The sequence below is a fragment of the Leuciscus leuciscus genome, assembly GCF_965113295.1.
Source record: "Leuciscus leuciscus genome assembly, chromosome: 14".
Taxonomy (NCBI): Eukaryota; Metazoa; Chordata; class Actinopteri; order Cypriniformes; family Leuciscidae; genus Leuciscus; species Leuciscus leuciscus.
This window is the reverse complement of record NC_138738.1, coordinates 25,393,146-25,408,327: the sequence shown is the minus strand read 5'-3', so window position 1 is coordinate 25,408,327 and position 15,182 is coordinate 25,393,146. Positions and strand designations below refer to the sequence as shown.

The following is a 15,182-nucleotide window of genomic DNA, read 5'->3' as shown; positions in this document are numbered from 1 at the left end:
TTAGGGCTATAATGAACAGGCTGCGATGTCAAGATTGCAATTCTGGAATGTGTGTGTGTGTGTGTGACGCTGTTGCGGTTGAACAGTGGACACATAAAAACATAAATAAAATGTATTAGTTTATTCCTACTTCCATAGGAATACATTGAAAATGCTCGCTCTACTCTGCACCATTATCAATGTCTGTGCGGACGTCTGTATTTTACTTTCGCTTTTAAGTTAGCGATTTAAAAGCCCTCAGCGGTGTCACACGTCGATTAACCGGTGGGAAAATTGTATCACAGTCACATCCCTAATATATTTATATATAAATACAATAGGCCTACCTGAAAGAGAATTTTACTTGCCCGACCAGAGTATAGCATGATTAGAACGTCAATAACAAACAAAAAATAACTTGGGAATCACTAAAACGAGAGATTATTCTAATTTCATTACATTCATTTTAAGTTGCAATCAGCAGTTAATAATAAATGGATTACTGATCAATGGTAACAAGGTTGCCCTGCTGAGGCTCATGCAGCTTCTCCAGGAGAATTGTAAACAAATGAGCGCAGCACACAAAAAAGCAACCCAGTTAACAACATACTGACTATAAAAATGACAAATATGGAGTTTTTATATATTTTATAACATAGAGTTAAGCAACCTCACTTGACGAGTAGGCTACTATTTCCTGAATACAATCACGATTGAAACTGTGACATTGATTTCATACAACAGGTTAATAAACAGTTACAATTAAGTCACTTACATTTTAGATGCAATATTGACTGTTTTTGTTCTGTTTCAGCAGCAAAAATAGTTAAACAAAGATCACAGCAGAACCATCGCGCATCTCATGGCAACTTGTTTTCTCATTACTGAATGATTCAGCATTTTGAAACGAATCGGTTGACTCAAAGATTCAATGGTCAATCCATAAACATCTGTCTCAATCATGAATGACTCAGTCTGGCGACACCTAATGGCGGTTTAGTGTTATGTTTAAAAGTATCATTCTTTCCAACGTGTGTGCACCATTATCAATGTCCGTGCGGACGTCCGTTTTTTACTTTCACTTTTATATTAGCGATTTAAAAGCACCCGCTCGTGTCACACGTCGATTAACCGATGGGAAAATATCCTCACAGTCATATACCTAATACATTTATATTTAAATACAATAGGCCTACCTAGTAAAAGGTTTTATATACTATTTTGATATCCTTTTGGACACAAGAGGGCAGTATAGCCCTATGTTTTCTTTTTTTGTTGAACCAAATAGCACTAAATAGCCTGTTTTTAACTTTTTCATACTCCTTGAATTGCAAAAACAGAATAAAATGGGTTTAGTTCTAATATTTGTATAATTTTATATAAAAATAAATGTTGTATAATTACATTTTTAGAAGTTATGAGATGTTTCCTGCTTCCTTTTTGACATTAATTGAATCCCAGCCATAGCAAAACCGTTTGAGATATTTATTATCCGTTCACAATTTAGCATATTTAATGTATTTTCATCATGTTGAAAAAGTTTGGTGGGAATAAAATAAATAGTTTAAGAGGAGTGGCTAAAAATTCAGAGGCTGATTTTGCAAAGAAATCCACATTCAGACCAAAATATCTGACTTCCTGATGGCCGGAGCTAATGAATGTAAATTAGAAAGTTGTCCGGCTTGATGAGTCCAATATACAAACTATTTTTTTTTTACTGTAGTTAAAACTAACCCGCCCACTTTTGTCAAAAGCATGTTGAAAGTGACACACTTCCTGCTGCCAGTTGGTGGCGCTATAACTTTGACTCACAATAGTTACATCCATCTGATCGGCCTCTTACCACGAACACACTGCTGAAGTTTCATCAAGATCAGTTAATGTATGCAGAAGTTATTCCACTTCGTGTTTCTCTTTTCTCGCCATAAATTCATTTCCTCGCCACGGCCAAACCGTTCGAGATATCAAATATCCGCTGGCAATTTATCATCCTCAATGTCTTGACTTCATGCTGACCGAGTTTGGTGGCAATCCGATCAATTCCCAAGGAGAAGTATATCGAAATCCAGGGGCATGCGTTTCCAAACAACCCATAATAGCCGACTACCTGTTGGGCTGGCGTAAAACTTAGAGCACGAAAGTTGTTCAAGCCGATGAGATCTATATGTGTACCGAGTTTCATATTATTACATGCAAGCGTGTTTGATTTATGGACAAGTGTTCGAATCCCATTCCAGGGGGCGCTGTCGAGCCCCCCTGCCACGCCCGGGTACCAGCTTCAGCCCGGCCCTAATGGCTGCGGGTTCTGACCTGTGTGCAAAGTTTCAAGAGTTTCCGAGCATGTTAAGGGCCCCAAAAGCCCCTGAAACCATGAAAACCAATAATTAAAAGTATTCTCACTCAAAGAAAAATCTCTCCCCCCCCTCTCCCTCTCCCTCTCACAGAGAGAGAGAAAATTCTTCGAAACATCCACATTCAAACCAAAATATCTGACTTCCTGTTGGTCGGAGGTAATGAATGTAAATTAGAAAATTTTCCGACTCGATGAGACCAATATGCGTACTGATTTTTGTGACTGTACATAAAATTAACCCCCCCACTTTTGTCAAAAGCATTTAGAAAGTGACAAACTTCCTGCTGCCAGTTGGTGGCGCTATAACTTTGACTCACAATAGTCACATCCATGTGATCGGCCTCTTACAACGAACACACTGCTGAAGTTTCATCAAGATCAGTTAATGTATGCAGAAGTTATAACACACTTCCTGTGTCCCATTATTCGCCATAAATTCGTTTCCTTGCCACGGCCAAACCGAGATATCAAAAATCCGTTCGCAAGAATTCATCCTCAATGTCTTGACTTCATTCACACCGAGTTTGGTGGCGATCGGATGAATTCCCTAGGAGGAGTATTTCACATTCCATTGTATGCGTTTTCCAAACAACGAATAATAACGGACTTCCTGTAGGGCTGGTGTAAAACTTAGAGCACGAAAGTTGTTCGGCCCGATGAGATCTATGTACCGAGTTTCATATTATTACATGCAAGCGTGTCTGATTTATGGACCAAGTTTTCGGACCCCGTTCAAGGGGGCGCTGTTGAGCCCCCCTGCCACGCCCGGGTACCAGCTTCAGCCCGGCCCTGATGGCCGCGGGTTCTGACCTGTGTGTAAAGTTTCAAGAGTTTGAGCACGTTAAGGGCCCCAAAAGTGCCCGAGAAGTAGAAAAAGAAATAATAACAAATAATCCTAACGAAAACAATAGGGCCTTCGCCCTTTCAGGGCTTGGGCCCTAATAATCCTTAGGAAAACAATAGGGCCTTCGCCCTTTCAGGGCTTGGGCCCTAATAATAATAATAATCCTTAGGAAAACAATAATAATCCTAAAGAAAACAATAGGGCCTTCGCCCTTTCAGGGCTTGGGCCCTAATAATCCTAACAAAAACAATAGGGCCTTCGCCCTTTCAGGGCTTGGGCCCTAATAACAAATAATCCTAAGGAAAACAATAGGGCTCTGCGCCCTTTCAGGGCTTGGGCCCTAATAATAATAATCCTCAGGAAAACAATAGGGCCTTTGCCCTTTCAGGGCTTGGGCCCTAATAAATAATCCTTACGAAAACAATAGGGTCCTGCGCCCTTTCAGGGCTTGGGCCCTAATAATCCTTAGGAAAACAATAGGGCCTTCGCCCTTTCAGGGCTTGGGCCCTAATAATAATAATAATCCTAAAGAAAACAGTAGGGCCTTCGCCCTTTCAGGGCTTGGGCCCTAATAATCCTAACAAAAACAATAGGGCCTTCGCCCTTTCAGGGCTATGCGTTTTCCAAACAACGAATAATAACGGACTTCCTGTAGGGCTGGTGTAAAACTTAGAGCACGAAAGTTGTTCGGCCCGATGAGATCTATGTACCGAGTTTCATATTATTACATGCAAGCGTGTCTGATTTATGGACCAAGTTTTCGGACCCCGTTCAAGGGGGCGCTGTTGAGCCCCCCTGCCACGCCCGGGTACCAGCTTCAGCCCGGCCCTGATGGCCGCGGGTTCTGACCTGTGTGTAAAGTTTCAAGAGTTTGAGCACGTTAAGGGCCCCAAAAGTGCCCGAGAAGTAGAAAAAGAAATAATAACAAATAATCCTAACGAAAACAATAGGGCCTTCGCCCTTTCAGGGCTTGGGCCCTAATAATCCTTAGGAAAACAATAGGGCCTTCGCCCTTTCAGGGCTTGGGCCCTAATGATAATAATAATCCTTAGGAAAACAATAATAATCCTAAAGAAAACAATAGGGCCTTCGCCCTTTCAGGGCTTGGGCCCTAATAATCCTAACAAAAACAATAGGGCCTTCGCCCTTTCAGGGCTTGGGCCCTAATAACAAATAATCCTAAGGAAAACAATAGGGCTCTGCGCCCTTTCAGGGCTTGGGCCCTAATAATAATAATCCTCAGGAAAACAATAGGGCCTTTGCCCTTTCAGGGCTTGGGCCCTAATAAATAATCCTTACGAAAACAATAGGGTCCTGCGCCCTTTCAGGGCTTGGGCCCTAATAATCCTTAGGAAAACAATAGGGCCTTCGCCCTTTCAGGGCTTGGGCCCTAATAATAATAATAATCCTAAAGAAAACAGTAGGGCCTTCGCCCTTTCAGGGCTTGGGCCCTAATAATCCTAACAAAAACAATAGGGCCTTCGCCCTTTCAGGGCTTGGGCCCTAATAACAAATAATCCTAAGGAAAACAATAGGGCTCTGCGCCCTTTCAGGGCTTGGGCCCTAATAATAGAAAAAAATAATCCTTAGGAAAACAAAAGGGCCTTCGCCCTTTCAGGGCTTGGGCCCTGATAATAATAATCCTCAGGAAAACAATAGGGCCTTTGCCCTTTCAGGGCTTGGGCCCTAATAAATAATCCTTACGAAAACAATAGGGTCCTGCGCCCTTTCAGGGCTTGGGCCCTAATAAATAATCCTAAAGAAAACAATAGGGCCTTCGCCCTTTCAAGGCTTGGGCCTAATAACAAATAATCTTAAAGTCATTAAAGTCAATCGTCATTGACAAAAAGTAGTTTTAAGATGAAATACATTACTTACAGTTTGCGGCGTCATTGTTGGGACCAGAATAGTCGGCACGGCCTGATCTTTAAGCAAAAGTTTTCTGGCAAAGCCAGCATCATACTGCGAATTGTTCTCAAAACAGTCATCTTTGAACACACGCTTAAATTAACACTGCCGTGACTGGGATGTCGCAAACAATAAACTGCATCCATTTTTCCCTGACGTTTGGATCGTTTGGCAGCGTATTCAAACATTTTGTTTGTCGACAGCCAGGAACAGCACATCTGCGTGGCATCGCAATCTTCTTGTAAACAGACCCACTCTCTCCACGTCGACTGAACACCTGTGGGCGTGACAACGATGCGATGATGCGAAAGGAGGCGTAGTTGTCTTGCGCTGGAGGCGGTCATATGCAAACGACTGGTACGTCACTTCGTACCGTGACGTCACTTCTTACCATGGATCCCCAACGAGCTGTAATTAGAGCTTTATTAAATAAATGCTTTGTTTATAATGGGGAGGACGTCTTAAAGGAGCCGTATGTAAGATTGTGGCCAAAACTGGTACTGCAATCACTTTCAAATTACTGTAGAGCGGTGTATCCCCTCCCCCTCCCCAGTCGTCGCTGGGTGCACAGGTGTGTTTTAACTAGCATCAGTAATAGTAGGTGTGGATTTGGGACTTACTCGCTCTTCTTGCGTCTTTGCTTGCATCAGTCTGGCACGTAGCTGAACGTGATAGATGCTGTAGTATTTTTTAGCACGAGCAAACTGTTGTCGCTGTTCTCTCAGCTTATTCTGAGCAAACTTCTGCTGTTGGATCCTCTCTCTGAACACTCTCTGAAACATAAGATTCAGATTCAGATCTTTTAATTTTGTATGATTATGTCTTTATGTGTCTTTGTTAAGAGTTTGCTCTTACCAGACGACTGTTGTGTTCCTGTTCTTTGCGGATGATCTGCACCAGCATGTCATGTCTTTTCTGAGCTTCTTCCAGCTACAAAAACAAAATAAGTAAACCCATTGCATTCAGTGCTGAAACCTGTGGACCTGGGCACACTGATCAGAAGTGGTTAGCCAAGACAGTTTAAAATTAACACGTTATCTTTTGCCAAAATTAAATTTTTCAGAAGGCTTGAAATATAGTGCACAAGTCTATCTATCTATCTATCTATCTATCTATCTATCTATCTATCTATCTATCTATCTATCTATCTATCTATCTATCTATCTATCATTTTTAGCCATTTTTTTTAAAAATTGGAATGCTGACAGTATTCTGATAATTCTAAATGTAAACGGGCCAATAAAACTACTGAATTTAAATTTAGCAGCCTAATGGGCAATAAAAACTGTGTTTGTGTGTTAGATCTCTCACTTGGTTTAAACGTTTGGGTAGTGTGTGTCTGCTCTGGTTTTTGGAGGAGTTGAGCTGGTCAATCTGTCTGAGCTGTTGTTTCCACATGCGGGACAGAGTGTGAGGAGAGAGCTGCACCTGCGGAAACTCATCCAGCAGAATGGGAAGAAGATTGTTCTCCTTCACTCTCACTAGGTAAAATGTAAAAAAAAAACATATGAAGCAAATTGTTAAAATGTATTCATACAATAAAGAAGATCTGATAAGCACAAGGAATAATTAGTGGATGCTGTTCTGCAGTGCTGTTTATGTTTGTGTGTGATCTGGCATACATGTTTACAAGGACACTTTCTGTGTTCTATTTTTTGACCTTGTAATGTTTAATCAAAATGACATAACTCAATATTCTAGTAAAAACATTCTCAAAACTGGTGATGTATGCTGGACTTCTCCAAACATTTAGTCCGCTTAAACTCTTCCCCTCCACAGTCGACTGCAAGCATGCATTCAGTTTGTGCTGGAATGTGAAGGGTTAAATGATAGACGTCCATTTTCTCCTTACTAAAATTGTTCCGCCTAAACGCTTTCAGCTCTGTGATCGTGGTCCAGCTATAAAATTATAAATTCATAAGTTATTGTTAAAAATACATTTCCCTATGGATACAATTAATGGACTTTTTACTTCCGGAACCCAACTGTTGCATTCTTGCTGCATCCAAAATTGCATACTGTATAGTAAGTTCCACATTTGGATTGAAATGCATGTCACTTAATTCACATCATGATGTAAATACTATAATTATGAGATGACAACCCTGACATTCAACTCGGAGATGTTCGCATCCTCAGACTAGAAATTATGCATTTCTATGCCATAGTGAATCTGCAGAGGTCATGTGGTACGAGTGAAAAAAACAAAAACAAAGAAAAAACAAAAAACACAAACCAGCAACAGCAGGCCAATTTTGCAATCATTATTTTTAATTAACTGAGAGAAGTAGAAATCATCACGATTAAAATACGATTAATCATGCAGCCCTAGTCTTCACTATACAGGCCTGGTATAAAAATGTTTTGCAGTGGCCGGGAGCAGGATTACACCACTAAAGCAAGCTGTTTTGACTTTTAATCATTCACAGGATATGAATTTCATATCAAGAATAACATTTCCACTTGTAAAAATCGTTCTCGCAGAAATACAATTCTTAATATAAAAATAAAATTTCAACTAGTAAAAGCTATTATTCTTGATATTTTTTTGTAATTGTATTTTCACTAGTTAAATATCACAATAAGCTGCCACTCAAATTTAATTACAGATATCAATATTTTCTTATTAGTTGAAATTCCTATTTCACATATCAAAACTAAAAATTGTACTACTAAGAAAGTATTGTTGTAACCTGGCCCTTTAAGTCCCTTAACTGCCTAGTGTGTTCTTGTAGCTCATTGGATGTTCAGATACGCACTCCTAAGTATAGAGCATGAAGTTACGTTGGTAACGTTAGTTGTTGTTCTCGCTCGCATGCTCATCGCCCGTCGGAAAAACTGCCGTCCAGTGCCGGAGCAAGAGCGCTTATCAGCTGGAGCAAGAGCGCTTATCAGCTGCAGCAACCTGATTATAAGTCTGTGTTAATGAACGTAACACTGTTGGTGAGTGTGCTGTGAACTGTAACTTGCATCTGTGTCCGAAGAACTTCAGTAAAACTTGTGAAAAGACTCTCCTTGTCGTGGCTCATTCCACCCGCGTTTCCATGTGCATTAATACATATCAACGGCACGACAACTGGTGTCAGAAGTGTGTTTGAAACTCCGTGAATTAACCCAGAAGAATATCGGATATTGATTAAAAAAAAAAAAAAAAAGTGGATGCTGCAGTGGCATGCTAATTTGTTAGCGCTTCACTTGAGGCCGGAGTCGCGCTGGTTGACGTCATCGCGCCCGATGAGAACCGTGTTGACTCAACTACACTGAATTGCCAGAGACATTAAGAAAATCAAATGCTACTGGAGGACGTCTGTAAGGATAATTGACTGAAATAAAAAATAAGACAAAACTATAAATAAAAAGCCCTTCACCATTCTTCAAGACCAGACAGTTTACTTGAGGCCGGAAGCGCGAGTTTGCTGACGTCCTCGCACCCGATGAGAACTGTGTTGACTCAACTACACTGTGAACTGTCAGAGACATCAGGAAAATCAAACACTCCTGGAAGATTTCTGTGAGAATAATTGACTGTAGTAAAAAAAAGAAAAAGAAAAAATTAAAAAAAGAAAAGGAAAAAAAAGATGAAAAAAAAGATATAAAAAAAGAAAGAAAAGAAAAACAGAAAGATAAAAAAGATATTAAAAAAAGAAAGATAAAAAAAGATAGAAAAAAAAAGAAAAAAAAGAGAAAAAAGATATATATATAAAACAACAACAGAGAATGAAACACGAGACATAGTAAACACAGAAATATTAAAACATGTCCCAGGAAGATTTATATCAAGGAGCAATGGCAGCAGCAGCCCCTGATCCCGACCAGCCTCCAGATTGGTTGAAGGCATTGCTCGAAAATCAGAGCAAGAATAATGAGCAACTGCGAACGATGATGAATCCAATATTGCACCATATTGCAAGTAGTACCCAAGCCCCGCAAACATTCATGTCCACTGCACCTAGGTGGGATACCCGTGAGAGTTTGCAGCCCACTGTCAGAAATAGATGGACGCCTTACTGTGATTCACAGTTTCCCTTAGAGAATCCAGAGAGGTCACGCAACATTACAAGTGGACCGTTTCCTGCTGAGCTGGAAGTCATACAACAGAGAGCACGTACTTCAGGCCGCACCAGAGCTACCCCCTCCATAGAGACAGGTGTTAGGCAGCGAAAGAGTGAGCGTGGCTCTCAGCTACTGCCACCTATCCACGCTGCTGAACAAAGACACAGCATTCCTCTTCATCAAGGCCAACCCGTTTCTCAAGAGGATCCCAGAGCAAAGCTCGCTATTTTTGATGGTAGTGGGGACTGGGAATCATTTCTAGTACCATTTGAACGGCAGGCCAGGAAGTATGGATGGAGTGGAGCCCACAGGGTGGATTATTTACATGAATGCCTGAGGGGGGCAGCAATTAAGTATGTCTGTTCACTTCCTGAGCATATTCGAGAGGACTACACTCTTCTGAAAGAGCAGCTAACTCAACGTTTTGGTCAACGAGACCCCCCAACCACAATTAGAAGGAAGCTTGGAGAACTCAAAGACTTGTAGGGCCCACGAACACAATTATCGAGCCACTGTGGGGCGTGATGTTGATGCAAAAAGCAGAGCCAGGCGTATTTCATGGGCAGATGATGATGATGATGTGTCCATTGAACCTCCAGCAGCCTCACGCAGAGTGCATAGTCCAAGCTACGTCACTACAGACCAGCTAGCCCTTCTCTCGCAGAAAACTGCATCCCTAACAGAGACAGTGGAGAGAATTAGTAAGAACTATGTGACTGCTGACCAGTTTCACCTCCTGATGAAAAAGATGGAGCAGCTGCAATCAAAACTAGACAACCCTGTGGCTAAGGAGTCAAGAAAGCTGGAGGAAGCAAATCAGGAAAGTAGGCGAGGGCGGTCTCCAACACAAAGAGGTGCAGCACAAACCAGATCCTACTCCCCAAGTCCCAGCCGTGTTGGAACAGGTTTGTGTTATCACTGTGGTGAAGAAGGACATTTTCGCAGAGAGTGCGTGAGGCTGGCAACCCCGCCACCCAACTCTGGTCAGAGTAGTAAGGATCAAAACCGCAGTACTGCTTCAAGAGACTCTGTAAGCTGGAGAAGTCAGTCCCCCACACCCCAGGTGGGACGCGCTACAAGTAGAGGCCCAAGCTTGCTCATTGATGCAACTGTGAACAGCATTCCAGTGAAAGCCGTTGTAGACACAGGAGCTGAAGCGACAGTCATCTCAGAAACCTTGTATCAGCAGTTTCCCTCAAATAAGCAGACAGCTTTAACACAGACATGCCTCCATAATGCGGAATCAGGGAAAGACATGAGCGCCAAAGGTGGACTAAAAGTTAAAATCCAAATTGGTACCTGGAGTGCAGAATGGGACGTTTTTGTGGCTCCGATACGTGACTCTGTTCTTCTGGGCCTCGATCTTCTGCAAGCTGCTAATGTAACAATCCACACTAGTGGCAGAGTATTAATTGAGGAGGAGCTGGTTCCTGCTAGGATCGTTGGCGGTGATGGAACAGACTATCACGTTGCACGAGTGGTCCTGGAGACAGACACAATGTTACCTCCAGAAAGTGAATGTCTTGTCTGGGGAGAAGTTGACAATCCAAAACCTGGTGTCTGTGCTGTTTTGGAACCCTACCTGTTCACGGAAACTGTGGCTTCTGGAAGTGTTGTCACAACCATGGAGCAACGGGTGATTGTCAGGCTCTGCAATCTTTCCAGCCACAAAACTACCTTACTGAAAGGAGCCTGCCTTGGTCTCTTAGTTGAAACTTATTCAGATGAGAGCTTATCAAATTACAGGCAGCAAGAAGAGGATTGTAGTCTTCAAGAGCAGAGTGATGACACAGTTTATTCAGAACTGAGAAGACTGACAACTGCCACTGACTTACCCGAGCACCTCCAAGCCCTTTATGCTGCTTCAAGCGGGGCATTAAGTGAGGAACAGCAACAACGACTTGTTAAGCTCCTGCATTCATACAGGTTTCTCTTTGCCATGTCAGATGATGACCTTGGATTCTTAACAGCTGTCACTCACAAGATAAACACTGGAGCAGCTAGGCCAGTACGCCAGCCTGTAAGACGGACTCCCCTTGGGTTTCAAGGGGAAGAGGAAAGGCATCTCAAAGCTATGCTGGAAGCAGGAGTCGTTACACCTTCCTCCTCGGAGTGGGCATCACCTGTGGTGCTAGTCCGTAAAAAGGATGGTGGTGTCCGCTGGTGTGTCGACTATCGGCGCCTAAACAGCCTGACAATTAAGGATGCTTATCCTCTCCCCAAGATTGAGGAATGTCTTGATGTTCTTGGTGGTGCTTGTGTTTTCTCTACCCTAGACCTCCAGTCTGGGTACTGGCAAATTGTAGTAGATGAAATGGACAGAGCAAAGACGGCCTTAATCACTCGCTATGGCCTCTATGAATACAATCGTATGCCCTTCGGATTGTGCACTGCTCCAAGCACTTTCCAAAGGGCAATGGAGCTTGTTCTTTGAGGACTTCAGTGGGAAACCCTTCTAATCTACTTGGATGACATCATAATCCTGGGTAAAGGGGTAGACGAGAGCCTTGATCATCTCGAAGTCGTATTCCAACGCCTCGACAGTTACGGGTTGAAGCTGAAGCCATCAAAGTGTCATCTACTCAAAGATGAAGTCCTTTTTCTGGGCCATGTGGTCAGTGGTGAGGGTATACGCCCCAATCCAGCTTTAATTAAGGATGTGGAAGCTTGGAAAACCCCCACAAGTGTGCATGAGCTAAAGGCCTTCCTTGGACTGTGTAACTACTACAGGAAGTTTGTCCCGGCATTCTCTGAGTTGGCCAGCCCTCTGAATGAACTCCTTCGAAAAGAAGTAACATTCCTGTGGACTGAGGAGCACCAAAATGCCTTCACACAGCTCAAGGAAAAGTTAACTTCTGTACCGATACTTGGGTATCCTTCTGCGGAAGGGAAATATATCCTGGACACAGATGCATCAAATCACAGCATCGGAGCAGTGTTATCACAAATCCAGTGGGGAGAGGAGAGAGTTATCACCTACGCCAGTAACCACCTTACCCCAGCTCAGAGGAGATACTGTGTAACAAGACGAGAGTTGCTAGCTATTGTTTGCTACACCCGCCAATTTCGACACTACCTGCTTGGCAAGAAGTTCCTTTTGCGCACCGATCACAACAGTCTGACCTGGTTGTTCCGTTTCAAACACCCTGAAGGACAGCTTGCACGATGGCTGGAAGAGCTGAGCCAGTATGATTTTGACATTGAGCACAGGGCTGGAAAACACCATTCAAATGCTGATGCGATGTCAAGACGTGAGGGCGAGATCCACAATATGTGTAACTGTTATCAGGCGGGGAAGGATGTTTCAGATTTGCCATGTGGAGGTTGCCAACACTGCCAAAGACTTCATGATCGTTGGGAGAGGTTCGAAGAAGACGTTGATGACGTTGTGCCACTAGCAGTAAGGCGCATTGAGTGTGAAACAGAGGAACACAATGACATTTGCACAGGTGAAGAGAACAGGCCAGCTTCAGAGTTGCTTGGAGCCCCACGTGTTAACTGGTTAGAAACCATTACCAAACAACAGCTGGCTCAAGAACAAAAAGCTGATCCTGATCTTTCAATCTTGCATGAGTGGAAAGAGAGTGAAACCCTTCCCACAAAAGAGCAGGTAGCATTGAAAAGTCCAGCAGTAAGGAAATACTGGCTGTGTTGGCCGCAAGTCCAATCACATCAAGGGGTTCTCTTCTATCGTTGGGAAAGGCCTGGAGGACTTAGCCCTTCCTTGCTGCTACTAGTACCAGCTTCAATGAAAACAGAAGTGTTGCAAGCCTGCCACAACCCACCCCAGTCTGGCCATTTGGGGGAAGGCAAGACGTTAGAGCGACTCCGTCAGAGTTTTCACTGGTATGGCATGGGTGGAGATGTACATTTGTACATACAACGGTGCCAACACTGCAATGCTTGCAAAGTTACAGGACCTACTAAGAGAGCCAAGCTTCAAAATTACCAAGCAGGGGCCCCAATGGATCGGATCCATCTCGATATACTGGGTCCATTTCCTGTGTCCAGTTCTGGTAACAAGTATGTTCTCATCATCAGTGATCAATTCACTCGATGGGTGGAAGCATTTCCGGTTCCAGACCAAGGGGCAGAAACTACATCTAGGACACTAGTTTACGAGTTCATTTCCAGGTTTGGTGCACCGCTTGAACTGCACACAGACCAGGGTCGCAACTTCGAAAGTTCACTATTCAAGAATGTTTGTAGTCTCTTGCAGATCACAAAAACAAGGACGACCCCTTACCATCCTGCCTCAAATGGGCAAGTTGAGCGGTTCAACCGTACACTCCTGCAGATGATCCGCTGCTATGTGAACCAGAATCAGAAAAACTGGGATGTGCATCTTCCTCTCCTTACATCAGCGTATCGTAGCTCCCAGCATGCAGTTACCGGATTCACACCAAATAGGCTCATGCTCGGAAGGGAAGTCTACCAACCTCAAGATCTGTGGTCTGGCATAGCAGAGCAGAGGTCAGATAGTTTGGGAGTTCCAGATTACCTGTACAACTTGGAAAAAGGCTTAAAAGAAGCACACGACACTGCCAGAGAGCACCTTCGAACAGCTCAACAACGTCAAAAGAAGACGTATGATCTCAGGGCTCAAGAGAGGATGTATAGTGTGGGAGATCTTGTGTATATTAGGGACAGCACCAAAAAGAAGGGACAAAGTCCAAAACTCCAAGCACCTTGGAAAGGGCCCGTGGTGATATCTGCCTGTCGTGGCCCTGTACTTTATGAGGTTCAGGGGTTACGACACAAGATAATCATGCATCATGATCGTCTCAAACCTTATGACTGTGAGGTGATTCCAGCATGGGTTAAGCGCCAAAGGAGTCAGATTCTGCAAAAGAGCACCCCGGATAATCCTATCATTCAAGAACCTCAGCTTGAACCTGAACAGCTCGCAACCCAGGACAGTAGTGAAACAGATTCAGTATCTTCTGACCTGGAGCCCAAGGAAAACCTGGACAAAGGAAGAAAACGTCAGCCAGCAGCTCGCCGAAGAAGAAAAGAAAGAGAATTTGGGTTTATGTTAGACCTAGGACAAGAAGAAACAATCAAGAGGACAAACAAAGGAAGAGAAATTCGTAAGCCTGCAAGATACAATGATTAAGAGAAAAGAGAATGACTGTTCCAGACTTTAGTTAAGTGCAAGCACTTATGGACTGTTATTTCAGAGTTAACGCCTTTGAGGACTTTTCCAGGCTAAAGGTACTTACTGTTCATTATTACATGTAAAAATTTTTAGTTACTGTTTTGGTTACTGTTTTTGGGTTATTTATACTGAAGGGACTCAGTATTGCTAAAAGAGGGGGGATAGTGTTGTAACCTGGCCCTTTAAGTCCCTTAACTGCCTACTGTGTTCTTGTAGCTCATTGGATGTTCAGATACGCACTCCTAAGTATAGAGCATGAAGTTACGTTGGTAACGTTAGTTGTTGTTCTCGCTCGCATGCTCATCGCACGTCGGAAAAACTGCTGTCCAGTGCCGGAGCAAGAGCGCTTATCAGCTGCAGCAACCTGATTATAAGTCTGTGTTCATGAACGTAACACTGTTGGTGAGTGTGCTGTGAACTGTAACTTGCATCTGTGTCCGAAGGACTTCAGTAAAACTTGTGAAAAGACTCTCCTTGTCGTGGCTCATTCCACCCGCGTTTCCATGTGCATTAATACATATCAACGGCACGACAGTATTTTTTGATATCTGTAATTACCTTATCATAGGTTTGGTGCCCTTTTAGGTTGCCTAATTTTCCTTATACAAGATTATTATTTTATTAGAAATAATATAAATTATATACAACTTGTTTTTTAATATGTATATATGCTAAATTTAATTTCTAGGGTTTTTGCATCAATACACAGACGCTAAAAGCGCACTCTAGAGTCTTTTCCTCTGGCATCAATAGAATGACTCGCATCAAAATGCCTAAAAAGATGACTTTCATTAATTTACATTCCAATTCATAATTTTTTTTTTTTAACATTTATATCTCAACCTAAACATTACCATTTCTAAACCCAGCCTCTTGTTTAGCGCTCC

The 15,182-nt window shown here is 42.8% G+C and overlaps 2 protein-coding genes across 10 annotated transcripts in view; one reads left to right on the top strand and one right to left on the bottom strand.

Moving 5' to 3' along the window:
* LOC309474319 (centrosomal protein of 95 kDa-like) overlaps positions 1-15,182 on the bottom strand; it is a 306,785-nt gene that overhangs the window by 70,298 nt on the left and 221,305 nt on the right. For 8 of the 9 annotated variants that reach the window (XM_082136783.1, XM_082136785.1, XM_082136789.1 and 5 more), the window contains 3 exons: positions 6,396-6,565; positions 5,940-6,014; positions 5,705-5,857 (listed from right to left, as the gene is read on the bottom strand). In XM_082136783.1, the coding sequence (XP_081992909.1) occupies positions 5,705-5,857; positions 5,940-6,014; positions 6,396-6,565 (398 nt within the window). The remainder of the gene's footprint in view (positions 1-5,704; positions 5,858-5,939; positions 6,015-6,395; positions 6,566-15,182) is intronic. The other variant, XM_082136788.1, reaches the window with a different exon arrangement.
* Positions 1-15,182, top strand: part of LOC309474436 (uncharacterized protein) — an 88,414-nt gene that overhangs the window by 53,006 nt on the left and 20,226 nt on the right. The window lies entirely within an intron of this gene.